The sequence below is a fragment of the Rattus rattus genome, chromosome 15 (assembly GCF_011064425.1).
Source record: "Rattus rattus isolate New Zealand chromosome 15, Rrattus_CSIRO_v1, whole genome shotgun sequence".
Classification (NCBI taxonomy): domain Eukaryota; kingdom Metazoa; phylum Chordata; class Mammalia; order Rodentia; family Muridae; genus Rattus; species Rattus rattus.
Genome location: NC_046168.1, coordinates 73,804,559 through 73,823,380, shown reverse-complemented (window position 1 = coordinate 73,823,380; position 18,822 = coordinate 73,804,559). Strand labels below are relative to the sequence as shown.

Sequence of the window (18,822 nt, the reverse complement as noted above, 5' to 3'; positions counted from 1 at the left end):
AGTTTTCTGACTCTTCTCCCAATCAGCTCCTCTTTAGGATTTCCCAAGAGAAAATTACCTATCCCGTGGGTGGCGCCATGGGTGCAGAGTTTAAATATTATTTTTGTCTGTGTGTTTGTATGTGGTGCGCATACATGTGCATGTTCTTTTGTGCATGGGCACATGTGTACATGTGGGGAGCATATGAGTGTGTGTGTGTGTGTACACGTGTGTCTGTGTATGTGTGTGTCTGTATACACATGTGTGTGTCTGTGCATGTACACATGCGTGTCTGTGTTTGTGTTCCTGTATTGCGCTCTTCCTTGTATGTTGAGGAAGGGTCTTTTGCTAAACCCAGACCATGCCGATTCCTCTAGTGTAGCTTGCTCTGCAGACTCCAATCCTGCCTCCAGGGCGAGGGGATTACAGAAGAGGTTCCATGCCTACTTGGCATTTACCTGGGTGCTGGGCATCTGAACTCAGGGTGAATGGCACGTGATTTCCGAGACCGTTTAAGGCCTCCCCATTCAGGATTCCTGTGCACAGGGACTCACCTTCGCAGTTCAGCCCAGAGGCATCCAGGGAGAAGCCTCTTTGGCATTCGCAGCTGAAGCTCCCAGGAGTGTTCTGACAGATCCCCTTTGCTCCACAGAGGGACGGCTGGGACCCACACTCATTGTTATCTAGCAAAGGACAAGGAGGGAAGAGTCGAGTTTCCTGGTTATGTGTAGGTCAATGAAACCTCACTACGTGAAATAAACTGAGGGGCACAAGCCCGTGCTTTCACTCTGTGGGGGAAGCATTTGAGACTAAGTCAGGTCAGAATTCATTAGCAAGAGGAGCACGAAACGAGTGGTCTTCAGTGACTCGTAACTAGAAATGTATTTTAGAGTCACCAGAGGCCCCATTTTAGATAATACAGACTAAGGGTCTCTTAAAACGTGCCTTCTATAATAAAACTGAGAAGTTCCAGTACAGCCTTTAATCCTGTTTTATCTGAGCATCATAGCTGTGTTTGGCTGGTGAAACTGAGGCGTGGCTTACAACATGTTTGCTATGCAAATGCATGGCAGGACCGCCTCCATGATCTAACACCTTAGCTGTACAGAGGATGGGATGCTGGGACTATGTGCAAACGCACGTCCAGGCCTTCTTCCTGCGGATGGTGTTCTAGTCAGGAAAACATCCACATCACCAACCTTCCCAAACCGAGCCGCAGTTATGCACCTACCCGACAACTGTGAAAGACCCTGAGTGTGGTTTGCCTTACCAATGCAAGCCGTGTGATGCTGGGTGAAACCGGGTGGACATTTACAGGTGAACCCCCCCAGGGTGTTGACACAGAGGAACTGGCAGTTGTGCTGTTTGGTTTGACATTCATCGAGGTCTGAAATGACAGAGAAGCCCAGGGGAAGTCATGCATTTTCCGTGGGGCGATTGGGTTTAAACTTCAGCTGCAGTCTGAGGCTCCCATATGCAGAGGGGGAAGGGTTTGAATGTGCACATTAGGCAGCCTAAGCACAGAAGGCTACCAACTGGGACGAGGTGGCTAAAGGGTTATAGGGCAAAGTTTTCTTTGAAAAGAAAACTGGATGGCCAAAGCACAGCAGGTCCGCCATTTTCAAAGGTTGTAATGGAAAAGCTGTCCTTCTTGTAGTTAATGTGGTTTGATGCATAGATAGTTATATGTTCTTATTAAAGGGGATATTAAATAGAAAACAGAGTAGCGATTGGAAATGGAGGGAGGTTCACCAGATCCAAACGGGAACACCATTACTTCTAAGAGGAGAATCGAAAACACAGCTTCTGCTGGGCACCGGTGGGGGATGCCTTTCCTACCACTTGGGTGGCAAGAGGCAGGAGGATATCTGTGAGTTCAAGGCCAGCCTGGTTTATGAGAGTGGGTTCCAGGTCAGACAAAGTTACACAAACACCCACTCTCCCCACTCCCCAATCAAAACCAGAGCAACTATAAACTAAGACTGAATATCTGGACTCTTTTAATAGGAACCTCGAAATCTGATTTCGCTTGAATAAAACTTAATTTGGGAAAATCCATTCAAAGTTCGTGCCCTGTACAGAGGAAGGTATGAGCTCCATGCATTTTATAGACACTGTGCTAAAAAGACAATTCCGCTGAACCATTTCTCTAAACAGGTTCAAGAAAATACCAGTGCTTGCTGCTTTTTTTGTAATTATTATTATTATTATTTTTAATATAGCTTAGAAAGAAAACCTTGCTTCACAGAGAATACAGTTAAATCGTCTGTTCGGTCCATTAGTGTCATGCTTAGGGGAATTCCTATAAAATCAAACACTGTGTGACACTGAAGCCATTTTAGTGATCGGACTTGGCAGGCTTACTGCTTTCAATACAGTGTGTGCACAGATTACGCACACGCCGACTCCTGACCTTTCTGCAGGAAATGCAGAGGCACGGAAAACCGAGGTGGGGTCTGAGGTCAGCAGCAACAAGAGCTCCAGCTCCTGACGGCTCTCACCAACTCTTGCATCAATGTTTTTTTTAATGAAAAACTTACCATACGAATGGACGGATTATGGTATATCATAGACGTGTAACTTGCTCAAATTTACCACCCCATTGTCTCTTATTTCTCTCTCTTTCTCCTCTGACCACCTCCCCAAAAGTGTTCTGCACTTTCATGCCAGACATTTTTTAAGGTTTATTTTAAAAGTTCTTTTTTATAAATATTTAGGATAGCATATGAAGTGGTGGGTTTCATTATGACATTTTTATACCCCTTTTAAAAAAAGGCTAGGCTCTGTACATGTCAAAAAACATGATGTTTGCATTCCTGAGGCTGGTTTATTTTACTTAATGTGATGACATCCAGTTCCAACCACTTTCCTTTGAAGTAAATTTGAGGTTCCTGGCTGAAGAAAAAAACCATATTCCTTTGTGTGTGTGTGTGTGTGTGTGTGTGTGTGTGCGTGTGTGTGTGTGTGTGTGTGTCTGCACACACGCACATACACAATTGTACATGTTTGAGAGAGCACGTGTAAGTGTGCTTGTGTGTGCACATGTGTGCACACGTGCAGACTTTATTTCTTTTAATTTCTAAGGAGCAAAATACTTTAATTTAGATTTTCAAGGCCCCTTCCTTCTATAACAGGAGCCCTGGCACAGTTTTCTGTGAAGCAGTTTTTTAACATAGGGGAAGCATATGCTACAAGGCTGATATGCAAACGTTCCTGAAGAGAGAAATGAAGGTGGTGGCTCCTGGAAATCCCCTCACCTTTGCACGTCTTGCCGTCTTCCTGCAGGACATAACCCCGTGGGCAGGAGCACTGGTAACTGCCCTCGGTGTTCTTGCAGATGAAGTTGCATGGTTTTGGAGACTGGGAACATTCATCCAGGTCTACGGAGAGGAAAGACCAACATGAGAGTCCCAGTTACGAGGAATGACCAGCCTCTCCATTCTCCCCACATTCTCACTCCGTCCTTCTTGCTTTCCCTCTGCAACATCTAGTGAATCCAGCCAGCAAGAAATGGCCCTTACAACGGTTTCTCTAAAGTAGCAAACTGGCTTACTTTGAGGGTCAATGCACAGATCTTGGCTAGACCTTGTAATGTCTAGACAACTGTCTGGGCGCAACAAAAATCCAAACCCTAGAAACTCTTCAACTTAATTAGGCTGGACTAGACTTTAGGAGCACTCCCACCTCTTCTTGTCTGTCTGGCGTGGGTTTACACCGGGCAGCTTCTCACAGATGCCCTCTGCACACTCTCTTCTCCTGTCTGGGTCTCACCACTTTTCCCTCTGTTCCTTTTGTTTGGTCCCAGGGTGGGGTTATATAAGCTCAGTGAACTCTGCTTTGTGACCTTTCTACACTCCGCTGTTCACTTACAGCAGCGGTTTTCAACCTTACGATGGTCGAGACCATTGGGAAGCACATTTCAGATGGTCTTAGGAACTGAGACACTGCTCCTCTACAAAATGACAGTTACGAGGTAGCAATGAAAATAATTTTATGGATGGGGATGGCGGTGTCAGCACAACATGAGCAATTGTATTAAAGGGTCACAGCATTACGAAGGTTGAGAACCACTCATCGACAGGATCTTGTTGCTGTCCTCACTGGGCTAGGCCAACTCTGCTGCTAGGCCTGTGACTGAGAGCAGACAATCTCCATTTCCTCCTCAGAGCTCGCTGGATGGATGGATGCCTACTGCCTGCAGAAACTCCTGATTTGGAGCCCACTCCTGGCTACTCTTGAATGCTGTTTCTACTGCGTGACATGCTTAGTCTGTTAGGCGGTCTGTTTTGCTTGGTACTTTTTGTAAAATTGACAATTTAAGAAGATATCACATAAGCGAGAGAGTAGGGAGAAATCAAGAGCTGTTTGAAAGTTTACAAGAAGGTTCTCCCACAGCCTTCTGTTTGTCAGAAAATGGCATGGGTCAAACCATTACTAATTAAAGAAGAAAAACGTCATGCAAACAGCTGAAGGATGCTGCAGTGAGACATCTTTGCAAGGAGAGATTTTAGATGATGATTTCTTGCTTCATGAGGAATGTGAAAAAAGAATTCTACTTCACACACAAACACACTAGATTCACAAGAAAAGCCTGTTTTTCCTTTATCAAATAGACATGCATTTGTAAAATTTAAATTAAAACAGAAAATGTCAAAAGTGAATTTTCAATTTTTATATTTCCCCATATCTTACAGAATTGGAGATGACCTGAACCCTGTGTCCCACACAGTTAAACAAACAAGCATACAAACAAAGAAAACAAGAACTCTGCAGTTACGAAGAGCATTACTGAGATGTCTGGCCAGCGTGGTAAAAGCTACATAGGCCGGAGCTCCCCTGAGTGTGCTTAGTCTGTAGGAAGCAGGAGTTGCCAAACCCTGGGTGCACAACCACGTCTTACCTACACAAGCTGTCCCGCTGATGTCTGTGGTGTAGCCAACCTTGCAGAAGCACCGGAAGGAGCCCATGGTGTTGACACACTGGCCATTAGTACAGAGGCTTGGCATCACCTTACATTCGTCAATATCTGCAGAGCAAGAAGATAAAGAAAAAAGGGTAGAAGCCAATGTGTGCGCAGTGGAGACAGCTGGAACTGGGGAGGAGTTCAGGGACTGGCGTGGGGTGGAATGCCACCCCAGAGAAGTTCTAGAGTCCCTTTTCAAGTCTCAGAGAATGGCAACCTGGGAGGGAAACAGAGGCACCTGAGGAGGCAGAGAGAGAGAAACAGGGGAAGGATATGCCGGATGGCGCATTCTGGACTGTTCATTTTGCATTCTAAGTGGGAGTTACGATTTCTGGTACATTTTAGGAAGATGCCGTTTGAAATATGTGACCGTCTACTATTCATAGATTTGGGCCTCCAATTCCCTTACGACTCTGGAGGAGGGCGTCAGTTAGCAGCCAGGGACGGGGCGGGGAATCTGTACAGCGATGGGGGAAACCAGTTTGTCTTTTATAACATCCACAAACCACTTGGTAGAACACACACACACACACACACACACACACACACACACACACCCCTGTATACAGCATTAGGCAAGACTATTTTGATTTGCATATAGAATACCAGACTTTCTGACAGAATTCTGATGAAATTACCTTTGTACATCCCTTTTACATTAACTTGGATGTGTAAAATTCCCTGCTCTGAGACAAGGCCTTAGGCCCCTCAGCACATTACCTCTTCCGTCAGTGGCATATCCTGGGCCATGGGGGCAGATCTTTTTGTACTGGGCAGTTCCAGGAAGTGGGCAGAGCTCACACTGGTGGCCCCAGCCTCGCCCGCCATCACAGCAGCATTCTGACTTTGTGACGAGGTTGCGGCTACTGGAGGCCATCTGACACATTGTCTGCAGCACCTCTGCGAAGCACAGGCCCTGTCGGTTGTCTGGAGCAGAACACAAGACCAGAGTCAAGGCTGGGGATCTGTTTGGTTCTTAGTGGACCATCATGCTCTCTTCGCCCCCCAAAACCTTCAAAACTCAAAGGATTCTTCTTGAGTGAACAGCTGTGGCCTAGCAATTGTTTGTTGACAACACCCTCCCCCATGGTGTTTATACTATGAATTGAGTATTAAACCTGACAAAAAGCTATTCTGGGGAGTATTGAACAAATTATTATCCTTTTCGATTCAATGAAAGTAACAGGCAAATGGTTAGGGGCTGTATTCCCAGAGAACCCAAAAGGAAGACACATCGGATGAAATTCTTTTCCTGTTAGACAAAGTGATGATAGGAAGGAAATGAAGAATAAATTCAAGGCTGTGTTATGGACTTTATTCTATTAATCTCTTACTGTCTACAGTGAGAGGACCTTTATCTGGTTCCTTTAAAGTTGACCACACCCTATCTTCACAGCTGCCGTCATTAACTGCACTGGCTACAGCGTGTACGTTCCAGCATTGGTTCCGTGTGCCGTAGTGCCCATGAGGTTATATTTCCAATTAGAAATTATTATGTCAAGCATTTTTTTTTCTGGACCGTAATGTAAGGATTAACCCCCGCCGTGCTTTGGAAACGTGTGGCGTTTGCTTTGCATTAGGACTGGCAGTGCTTACCTCCCACCGAAAATATTTTCTTTTTGGAATTAAATCATCTCCTGATGTCAGTCTTACTAAAGTCACATTTTCCACAGAGCTTTAACTAATCTCCACTTTGGAAAGACTATTTCAGGTTGTTACTTCGGTTACACGGGCGTGTGAGGCATAGGCATAGAGACACATCATTTTAATAGATGTATATCTGTGGGCGGAGGCGTGTGGAGTACAAGGCAAGGACAAATGTGTGGAGCTGTGCTGCGATGACGTCATAGATGTGCAATGCTCACCCAGGGACGTAGTCATATATTCACTCACCAAGGCATTCGGTGCCCGAGGAGCTAGACTGGAATCCTTCGTTGCACTCACATCTGTAGCTTCCAATGATGTTAACGCAGCGTCCATTTTCACAGATGCCGGGCTTGGTCCTGCATTCGTTTTCGTCTTCATAGGGGAAAAAAAAAATACGGTAGTGAGCAGCTTGTAAAATCATGGCTTCCTAACTGTCTTTAGGTGTTCGCCTCCAAGGAGGCGGGATAAAAGCGGACATGACCGCTGCTCCCAGTGCACCTCATCCAGCCAGATGGTTCCTTTCTGAAAGTTCCTTCCTGACTCTGCCCCTGTAGAAGAGACCTTGAGACTCCACCAGAGAGGAAGCATTCTGTGGAAGAGAGGGCTGAAAGGGAGAGGAAACGGCTGAGGGACAAGAGATGGTCCTCGGAGGTGGATGGTGGGGACCAGGGAGGAAGGCTTCGAGTGGGATCTCCGGGCAGCTGGGGCCTCTGAGGGCAGTTAACCGGAAGGAGAACTTAGGGAGCTGCGCTCTTTTGCTTGGTGACAAATTAGCAACAAGTAAAAAACAAACAACCAGACTCGTTTATTAAAATTTCCAATATCCTTACTGGGTTTGTATGACATTCTGTGTTGGATTTGATGACTTTCAACATGAGGGAGGTCACGAGCTTTCTTATATTGCTCCTTTGTGTTGTCTTTGCCTCAACTCTTTCCCCATCCCTTTATTTTCACATTATCCTCAGACCCTTTCGTTTTGGTGAGTTTCTTACAAATACATTTGGCCGAACTTCCAAAGAACGTTTAAAGTACGTTTATCTTCGATCCAGCAACTTAAACTAGTCCAGCCTTACCTGCTGTTTCATATGTTTCAAGTTATTTCACATTTTTGGTGATGTTCCCCCTTCTCTTAACATCTACCAAATCAATCTAATTTTCTGTTCTTTCCTTGTGTCTCCAACTCAGGTTTGGGTATTACCATGTTCTTCCACTCTTCTGGTAGCGTCCTTTAAATGATTTCAAGATGTTCTTTTAATGAATTCTCAACCAGCATCAAGTACACATTATAATTTTTTGATATACACATCTAATCACAGACTTTATGCATGCTAGGTAAGTACTTAGCACTGAGATATTGTCCTTGGGTTCTTTATATTTTGAGGCAAAGTCTTACTAAGTTACCCAGACTAGCTTAAACTGACCATGTCATCTAGGATGGAGATGGAGTGACCTTCCTCTTGCCTCAGCTTCCTCTGGTCCTGCTCCAGTAGTAGTATCTGTCTGAACGTCTTTAGCTAATTACTTGTGTGCTGGTGTGACAGAGGTGTGGCTGCACATATATAATCATTGTCTCTTGGATTCAAATTCAATTATATAGTTTGTTAATTAGTTCAGAGAGGTCATGTGAATATAAAGTAAATTCCTAAATAGACTTCTGATAATACTTTATTTTGATTGTTCTTCCATTCTACTGAGTTTGAAATTTTAGTTCTAAATTTCCCTTAGAAATATTGAAAATCGTCCGCTATTTTCTTTTACCCTGCAATTTTGTTCATTTGAAGGGAATCTAGAACCCCTTCCCATCTGGAAGTGTTGAGCGTTTTATTTTGTTTTTAGTCTATGAAATCCCCAAAGACGTGATTTCATGTAGACTTTCAGTTTTGGGGGGGGGGTAAACCTTACTATAAAAATTTAAAAGTACTCACAAAAATAATGAGCTCGATTATGAATTTTGAGTTTTCTAGTTTGTTGTTTCTAGAATCTGAGGGCTTAGGTCGGCTACCCCTAGATCTGATCCTCTCTCAAATGCTGTTCTCTCTGTTTGTCTGTCTGTCTACATGCATCCATCCATCCATCCATCCATCCATCCATCCATCCATCCATCCATCCATCCATCCATCCATCCAGAAACATATGACATATCTCCTAGAGCTTGCTCTGTAGACAAGGCTGGTCTCGAACTTAGAGATCCACTGGTCTCTGCCTCCCAAGTGCTTAGATTAAAGGTGTGCACGGCCGCTGCCCTGCTTCAATATTTATATTGATTTGTAATTTAACAGCAGGGGATGACAAAGCTTTTGCTGGTTGTACTGCCTAACATAAGCTCTGATTCTTTGAATGACAACTTGATGTGCTTCAACTTTTACCGTTACTTTGTTTTACTACCACTGACAATGAGGGCTTTTTGTTTTTGTTTTTAAACCAAGAAGCTGGTTTCCCCACCACTGCTAAAATCCATAGCTTTCATAGGGTGTGCCTCAGCGTGGTGCTACACTACTCAGGGCATCTTGATCCTCATCATCCACTGCCTCTCCTTGGACAGTTTCTGCACACGAGAACCACCAACGATTATTACCCTCTCCATGCCCACTGCTCTCCTGTGCCCACCCATCTTCCTACTCTGTGTCTAAGGCACAGCAGTGTAGGACGATGTCATTATGCAGCAAGGCGGGTCCAGGATAAGGTGTAGCCTATCACTGGATGAGAAGGAAGGGTAGGCAGGGAAAAGTCAAGGAAGGGGAGGATTAGAGGAAAATGATTCCAATCCAGGTGGTCTGGGTCAATTTTATCTTGTTTAGGTGGGCGGTTTCTATATTAATGGGCAGTGAATTTATTCTGTGTATGTATTATGGATTGAGTATTTAACATGTAAATCTGATTTCTGGGTTACAATTTGTTGAGTCTTGATTTTACTGGGTGGGTGGCTGGAACCAGTTCCTTGTTGTACAGGGCTGGCCAGGGCGACTAGCCCGGGAGCGGAGAGACTGCTGGGGCTGAAGATAGCCAGGCTATCGTGGTGTGGTGAAGCCAGCTGCCACTGCTAAGTTAAGATTTGTTCTTTATGGCCTTATGGTACAAGAACTAATGCCAGGAAGGGACTGCCCAAGTCCACGAGTACCAGGGGCCCAGAGTGGGGCAGTGACACACGGGAACCGGTTGTGCCCTTTCTTAATCATACTACAACACAACAGCACTACGAAGGAAAGAATGGCGCCCAGGACAGTTCTCATTTCATTCATTGAGTCTGGGCACCATGGACCTTGGACTTCTGTGGGCAATCCCACTACATGGAGCTGCCATTCTGAGAAGTGTATGCCACTGTCCTGCTTGGAACTGCCCGGTCATGACTCCCACTTTCACCTTTTCCCCTCCACACCAGCTGAGGCCTCTTTGGTGTCTTCCAAGACCAGCTCTTCATTTAGCCTTCCAAGTCTCATAGTTCCCCCTTCTTAAGAAATCACACCCTGCTGTATGTTGTGTATGTTCCCCAGTAACTTCTACCTTCAAGATCAAGCCAGAACAGAACATTCTCAGATGCATATGGTGACCACAGTTACTGTCATCTTCTTATTCATTAGGGACAGAAATTAATTCTCTACCCCACTTCTCCACCTCTGGTTCTCTGCTTTACTCAGCTGCTGTCTTTCTACTGACACTTTCTGAAAAGCCACTGAATCCAACTGTTACCTTGCCTTTCTGCATCTGGTGCTTTCATTCAGTCCCTCCTTTTAAAATGGACTTCCCTGCTGCCTACTCAATGACCAGTTCTCCACATTCTCAAGACAGTCAGTGAAAAGAGACAGCATCTCTTTTCTTACAGGCCACTGTGCTTTCATTTCCCGTGGGTTTTCAACACCATGAAATAGTGGAGTGTGCAACACTCAAACGCTACCTCCCTCTTCTCTATGATCTTTTCCGGTGTCCACATCAATTCCATGATCATTTAAACAATATGTAGTTTTAAGTGACTTAGACCCCTGCCTGATAGATATGTTTGTATGTATAATTATACCAGTGGAATGTGAAAAATATCCAATCACCCTACAGTCACACACCTCAACACCCCCACACTCACACATATCCAGCATACTCCAAGTCACACACATCAACACGCTCTAGTCATACACATCAACACACCCCACAGTCACACTCATCAACACACCCTACAGTCACACTCATCAACACACCCCACAATCACATGCATCAACACACCCTACAGTCACACACATCAACACACCCCACAATCACATGCATCAACACACTTTACAGTCACACACATCAAAACACCACACAGTCACACACATCAAAACACCACACAGTCACACACATCAACACACCCTACAGTCACACACATCAACACACTTTACAGTCATACACATCAACACACCACACAGTCACACACATCAACACCCTACAGTCACACACATCAACACACTCTAGTCACACACATCAACACACCCTACAGTCACACACATCAACACACTTTACAGTCACACACATCAACACACCACACAGTCACACACATCAACATACCCTACAGTCACACTCATCAACACACCCTACAGTCACACACATCCAACATACCGCACAGTCATTTGTGCTAACCCTATTTGCTTTTTCTAAAGTCTTCCATAGAAATTTACAGTAACGCTATCCAGTCAACTTACTCAGTTAACAATCCTCATCTTCAATACTTCTTTTCCTTCCTCTATCCTGTCAATTGGCCATCAGCAACCTCCGAAGTTGATTCGTCTATCGTTTTTTGCTAGATCTTTCCACATGTAACCACGGCCCCAGTCTGGGTGACTTTAAATATCCACCTAAATGACATCACTTCCCCTGCTTCTTCCTCCTTAAAATGGACAGCATACAGGGCAGCCAGAGATCTCGAACAATGCCGATTAGCATTTAATTGATATTTTACTATCTGCTCGGCGCTGTCCTAAATTAGCCATGACAACGATCCTATGAGGTAAGTGTCCTTATGATTATAATTTCTTTTAGTGAAAGCAATCCGAGACACAGTTAATCCAGTTTACACAAGATTACGGGCTGGTCAAAGTCGACTAGGTTTATTTTATTTTATTTATTTTGATTTTTATTTTTTCCACATTCATGGCATCCCAGGCCTTACAAAGCCCTTTGCCTTCAGGCTCGGGCCGTGAAGCCAGACTCTCCCGTGACTACAGTGTTCCTGCCTCCCTTTATGGCCCTCCTTTGTCCCTACTCTGGCACATGCTCCAGCAGTGCTCCCTTCAATGCTGCCACGGGAACTACATTAACAACAACGTTACTTTTCCAGTCTGTCTCGCAGTCCCCAGGTCACTCCATTAGATCCCAAAGTGCTCTCCGAAGCACCTCCTACACAATGACAAAACCCTGTTTTCCTTAAACGGCTTAATTCCAACTCTATGACATCACCGTGTTCGTCTGTTTCTTTATTTGTTCAGGCCTCCTTTTGCCAAGCCAGGGAGGAAGGGAGCGATTTGACCTCAAATGAAACCAGTTTATTCTGTACTGCCAGCACCACAAACATGGTGAATGTTTCCTAAATATAATTAAACTAATGGATGACTCTCGTGTAAGGGTTTGCATGAGGCAGTGTGCTCTTTTTGATGGGGATTTAAATCTTTTCCCTACGAACTTCTCTAAACTCCAATATACTCCATTATCTTTTATTTGCTTAGTTTTTTTTCTAAAGGGTTACATTTGTAAGCATATGTGAATACCTGTCCTCCGCTTGTACCATTTTATTGATCCATTCTATAGCCACATTTCTAATAGTCTTTTCTGCCATTTCTATTTTGCAAATGCGTGCACACAAATACATGCAGATGGGTGAGTGCACGCGCACACATATGTGTGTATGTGCATGTGTGGTGCAGGTGGATGCAGGCTGGGGGTTATCATGGGTATCTGTCTTCCTCTTTTGTGCTCCAGTTCGTTTTTTTTGAGAGACAGGGTCTCTCCCTAAACCTGGTTTTCATCATTTGACCAGTCTAGCTAGTAGCAGGTCCAGGAATTCTGTTTTCACAGTTTCTCCACTGCTAGGACGCCAGTGCTCACTGCTGAACCCACATTTTGTTTGGGCGTTGTGGGTCGGACTCATGTCTGCACCTTTGCTGACCCGAGCCATCTCTCCAGCCCCTCATTTCTACTCCATTACTTCTAAAGAGGATTTAGACTCTCATGTGGGGCCGCTTCTTTTCTCAGCTTCTCTCATTACTTTGTCCTTTCTCCCGAGTTTCAGTAGCTTTTAAACCATTCAGGGGTCTTTAATGATCTTCCTCACAGCTTGATAAAGTGATTTTTCCAAATCGTACTGCGTTCTTTTCTTATTTTCCTTCCTGTCTCTCCCTCTATTTGGCCACTACTACTCCCACATTTGTGTAAACTGTTCAGTCTTGTTGAAAAAGTAGCCCAGCAGGTCAACAGTGTAAAGCCAGATCTATGGTTTCAACACACACACACACACACACACACACACACACACACACACACACACACACTTCTTATGAACATCTTTAACAAATCCGCCGTGCTTTCTGTCCCTGGGGCATTATACTAAGTCGGATGATCACTGCAGTCTGAGTCAGAAAGCACATTTAGTCAGACTCTCTAGTGGCAGCTTCGTCCCTCTCCTTTTGGCCTCTTCTCTAGAAATGTCCATGTCTAGACCTGTTTGTCTATAATTGAACAGCCCGGTGCCAACCCATCTCTCACGCCTACCCTTTTGGAGACTGCAGGGTAGAATGGGGTCTGCACAAAAATACTGCCATGTCTCTTGTCCACCTTGCCCCTGATCGTCTAACCAAACCCTTGAAAATGGAAATAGCTGGCTAGAGTGTGAAGGACAGCATGCCACCAAACCCCTGCGCTGTGGCTGAGACTTTACACACTTTTTAAAGACGCCCACCACAGGCCTTTAAATCCAAATAGTCCGGGACTCTTCCCCTCCCGTGACATTTCTAAAATCTTCAAGTTTGAGAAGGACATACCTTTATTCCCTCATACTTAAAAATAAACACCGCCTTCTTCTAAATTACAACCTCAGATGCTTATAAATGCATTTTTGACCAAATATAACTGCCTGGATATATTTTTCAAATTACTAGATTTGGGTATTTGTGATTTGTTCAAGAACCGATTGTTTGATTACAATATCGTGCAGGATCAAGTTTCCATCTCTGCATAGTTTTTCTGTTCCCGTGGTGGGGGATTTTCTGCGTCCTACAGAATGTCCTCGGCTTGTCACGGTTTACACTTTTATGAAAATTGACTCTCAGAAATTTTCTTGGACTCCGCTGTCATGCGTGTACATTGTTTCTTTTATGAAATGACTTTGTTTTCCATCCTAAATTTTACACTTTATTTTTTATAGCATTTTGCTATTTGTGTGGGATTTCTGACTCTGAAATCACAGTGGCCTTTCATTTTATAATGAAAAGCTTGAGGACCTGACAGACTTTAAAACCTGTTCACTCTATTGTCAAGACACACGATAAAAGATGCAAGCCCCAAGGCCTACCATAGTGGCTCAAGCTTGTGGCCTCGGCTCCTGGGATTACGAGTTCAAATCCGCTGTCTTAGGTGCAGTAATCAGGGTGGTAATTTTCTCCTTTCCACACACGTTACAATTTTGCCTTGTGCTAGATTTGAGGAACATATGCTTTGACTTCACAGCCTAGGTGAATCCTAGGTATTACGTGGATAGTGGTCTTGAGTTACCACTATTTAACTAAACTCCTAACGTGGGACTTAAGGGAAAAAAGACAAGAACAACAACAAAGTGACCTTCGTCAAATAAGTTTGTTAAGTCACAAGACACTCCACGCTGTATTGTGACTATGGAACGTACCCTAAAGGCTGAATGCTAAAGGTTGGCCACCAGACAGTGCTACTGAGAGGTGGTGAAACCTGGAGGAGATGGGCGGAGTAAGAGGGTGCCAGGGTCACTGCAGTCATGTCCCCCAAGGGGACGAGGAGGTCCCAGCTGGCTTTTTTGTTGTTGGGATGGGGCTTTTCCTTTCAGTGAGATGCCTGGGCATTACTTCAAAGCATGGACCACTGGTCACAGACTACACATTCTATAGCTATGAACCAAAACAACCTTTTCTCTTTAGACGCTGTCAAAGGCAGTTTGGTGCGATGACAGGAAGAGGGCAGATATATCGGAATTTTGGTCAGAATTTAATGGGGTGCCGCATTTTTAAGGTCTATGCTATGCATGCTCGTTAGGAATTCACTCCTGTCAAAGGTGAAATCTTGCAGATAGGGATAGAAAACCATTCTAGATTAGTAACCTCTAGTTAAAGTATCTTTCTTGGTGGTTAACTCCTGGGGTGACCCGTGGTTTCTCTTTTTAAAGCGTTTCCTATGTCTTCGACATGCTTGCATGTGTACTACGGGAAACATGATATTACTTGCAGTTTCCCACAAAATGACATGTTACTCTACATGGCTTTGCTCCACGATTATGGTTATTTCTCTACCCGTATGCACATACAGTTATCACGATCCTTTAACAGCTACGTATGCTTTCTAGCATAGATATACCACTATGCATCTGTCTGTGGGTCTGGAGCAGCTATTTTGATTTCATTCCTTAATTATTTTTGTTAGGACAAACAGCATAACTAGCTCTATGTCCTGTATCTCTTTTCCGCTTTTTAAGATGAACTTTACCGAGGTATAATTTGCATGCCGTAAAATTTGTAAGCGTGCAATTCAATGGTTTTTGGTCAATTACAGGCTCACACAACTGTCACCACAGTGCACTCTTAGAAGTTCCCCGTCTCCTAGGGGCATCCCCAGTGTCCATTCAGTCTCTCCCTGCTCTGACTTTGAGTAGCAGGCAACTCTATGGAGATCACGTTTTGAGAAATCTTGTTATTTTGGTATTCTTTTTATTGAAGAAACAGGAAACTATTAATTTCTTTTAAAAAAGACCTCAGTTTTCCTGGGTAATGGAGGTTGGCAGGGGGCAGCAGGTTCTGCGTTAAACAGTTCTTAGGGAGGAGAAAACCTGTGTGGTGGGCTGCGGTGGCTCGGGGGACAGCCCTTGAGAAAAGGACACTGATAACAACAACTGTGGTAGCTGTGACATGCTTGCCAGACTGGCCCGGGCCATGAGTGACAGCTCTGCCTTATCCCTGTGAAAACGAACGCCTGGAAACTCAAACGTGTTAGGTGAAGGGAAGAGGTGATGATGGTGGTGGACTGCTCCATATCCATTTCCCTCACTCACGGGAGGACACGAAGGTGAGACGTTTAACCTTAAACTTCCGTTTGGCTACATGAGTGGAGGGACATCATGGACAGTTACTCACAGAGGCTCACACCTAACAACCCCCCCACGGTTTCCAGCAGTGTGAACCACACCCTGCGTGACCCAGAGCCTCGTGTGCTACCCTGGACCCCAACATCACGAGAGCCAGCCTCAGTAAAGCCTGGGAAGGAGCTGGCCCAGGTTTGGCTCCTCGGGGATCAGTGTTAGATCCGTCTGGGAGCGAGAGCCCAGAGACCTTCCCTTGGGACTTACCTACGCAGCCTTCTCCGTCTGGCCTGCGGGCCATGCCAGGGGGGCAGATGCACATGAAGGTGCCGATCAGGTTCTTACACATCATGCCTCTGGACTCACAGTCGTGAAGCCCCTCGGCGCATTCATCCAGATCTAGAAAACAGTCATTAAAATGCATCAAAAGGGAAGAAACACACCCGTTAAGAGCAGAACGTTCTATTTAGCGGGATAGGCATTAGCAACTTTTCAGTAACACTTTTGCTCTTCTGACTCTTGTCACGTTGTCATCTGGTGTGGCAGAGGATGAAGACACCCGGTCTTCTGAATGGCTGGCTCTAGTCCAGGTGTGCAACACTTTCCGGACTGGTCCTTACAATGAGTTTAGGGAAGGGTAACGTTTGCTTTACTAAGGGCCTGGGCACGTGACAGCAATGGGATGCTCGAGCCATCTCATCCACATACTTTTAAGTGTCCTGTTATGTAGGAGAGGAAACCTATAGCAAAGCTGCCACGTGATTTTTTTTTTTTCCTGTAATGCTCTGGGAGAAAGGTGTCCAGGAGAGGTCAATGCCCAAAGTAGGCTACACCCCAGTGAGGCAAGTCAAGTTGCCCTTCTCCCTTTGACTGTGGCCTTACCTTTACACATCTTTTGGTCTTCCCTGAGGGCGTAGCCAACTGGGCACGTGCATTCATAGGATCCAAAAGTGTTCATGCAGCGGAAAGCGCAGAGCAGCGGGTTCTGGGCACACTCATTGATGTCTGGCCAAAGAAATGGGCACGCGTTCAGCGTGAGACTCATTATGTAGCTTCCTCTTAACAATTTCTTTAAAGAAACACTAATGTGTTTTCTCACAGATCACTTAGGAAGCAGCAAGGTAACAGGACATTTGCTTCTGGCACATAAAATACAGTACCCGGCAAAGCTGTCTTCCAGGAAGTGAACGGCTACGTGCTGAAGAATTACAAAAGCTACCTGGAGTATTGGTGATGAGTAAAAGTCAGAGCTAGGAAACTGCAAGGACTAACATTCATGATTGGTTGATCTCCCTCCCTCTTTCCTTCTCCCAATCTACCCTACGGATGACCAGTACCCTGCGGGTGACAGCCTGAGAGCTAAATCTAGACTTCCTAATAATCTGTCCAGGGGACACAATCTTGAGGTCATCATGGTGCTCCAGAGTGAATGAAGTTCTGGAAAAGAGCACCAGGAAAGAGAAATGGTGTACTTCTTCCTTTCCATGTACACAGCCTAGGCTGTTGACTGAACTGTGTATGTGTGGGAAAAAACCCAAAGAAGCTGGCCTTAGGTTCTAAGAGTAGAACTGAAACCTGAACTTTCAAAGGCCTGAGCGGGCTGCAATTATGTCTACACAAGTTAACTTTGCTAAGGAAAAAAAAAAGCACGAACATAATCTGAGTCCAGGATGTATCCTTCCCAATATCCATAGTATAAATTAAAAATTAACCAAGGTATTGGGAAGCCACGAAAATATAGAAAACATAACTGAATCTTAAAGAACAAGGAAATAATGAAGGCCAGCCCTGAGGCACGCAGGGGCTGCTGTCATGAGCTCTGGGACTGCTTGGTGAGGTAAAGGAAACGGTACTCGTGATGAGTATGGACAGCAGAATAACGCAGTGACTAAAGGCGGAGATAATTTTCAAAAGCTAACTCGATATTCTCAAAGGAAGAGAACAGATAATCCTCAAGGCAGGAGGACTTGCCTTCACAGTTCATCATGGGCCCCGGCTCAAAGCCCTCATTGCAATTGCATTCGAAACTCCCGATCACGTTGGTGCAGGTCCCGTTCCCACAGGGATTACCGATAGAACACTCATCAGTGTCTGCAAAGCAAGAGGAAGGGGTGCAGAGGCCCAGGCACATTGCAAAGATCCGAAAAGGGCATGGTGACACATCCCTCCCACCCAGCACCTTCCCTTTGGCCCTGGTCAGCATTTATGCAGTGCATCAAGTGGCCTGAAGGACCACTTTGCAAGGCTCTCAGTCCCAGATGGTAATGCTTTCTGCAATCAATGGTCACGAGTCCAGAGCAGATGTGGACATCTGCTTCAAGAAGTACGCAAAGACATAAAGCAAAATGGCCAATTCTCCTAGTTATTTTCCCACTCGGGCTTTGAAAATTAATTAATTAATGTTGCCTGTTTGCTTATTTTAAATGTTAGGGACCAAACTAAGGCCTTGGGCATGCAAAGCAAATGTAACCTATCATTGAACCACATCCCGAGGCCTTAGAGATTGTGTATGTGGTTAAAGACAGATGCTAGGAAACTCCTCTTCACAATGAGTCACGTTGCCTGGGGAGATGTAGGAGAGTTGAAGATACTGTTATCAGCTCATCTTGGCTTTCTAAATCTTACCACCACCACCAAGGCTAGCTGAGGGGCCTTTGGGCAGATAGGGGAATACAGCAGGCCACCTGAACTACAAAAGTCAGAGGCAACACTCACCCACACACCGGACTCCACTGTAATCCAGATTGTAGCCCATCGGACACTCACATCGGAAGGATCCGTCAGTGTTAATGCACTGACCGTTTGAGCAAATGCCTGGGCTCTCAAGGCACTCATTGACATCTAAAATATAACACTTCCCATGAGCTCACTCATATAAAAAGATAGGTGCATATATCCCCATCCGTTAAGCACAATAATACTACATCTACTAATCTAACATGAACGGAACATGCATACT

At 44.9% G+C, this 18,822-nt stretch overlaps 1 protein-coding gene across 1 annotated transcript in view; it reads right to left on the bottom strand.

Moving 5' to 3' along the window:
* Fbn2 (fibrillin 2) overlaps nucleotides 1-18,822 on the bottom strand; it is a 207,062-nt gene that overhangs the window by 10,670 nt on the left and 177,570 nt on the right. Inside the window, 10 exon segments of the mRNA XM_032885839.1 lie at nucleotides 534-662; nucleotides 1,250-1,366; nucleotides 3,237-3,359; nucleotides 4,880-5,005; nucleotides 5,663-5,869; nucleotides 6,836-6,961; nucleotides 16,131-16,262; nucleotides 16,746-16,868; nucleotides 17,835-17,954; nucleotides 18,579-18,704. Coding sequence (XP_032741730.1) covers nucleotides 534-662; nucleotides 1,250-1,366; nucleotides 3,237-3,359; nucleotides 4,880-5,005; nucleotides 5,663-5,869; nucleotides 6,836-6,961; nucleotides 16,131-16,262; nucleotides 16,746-16,868; nucleotides 17,835-17,954; nucleotides 18,579-18,704 — 1,329 coding nt within the window.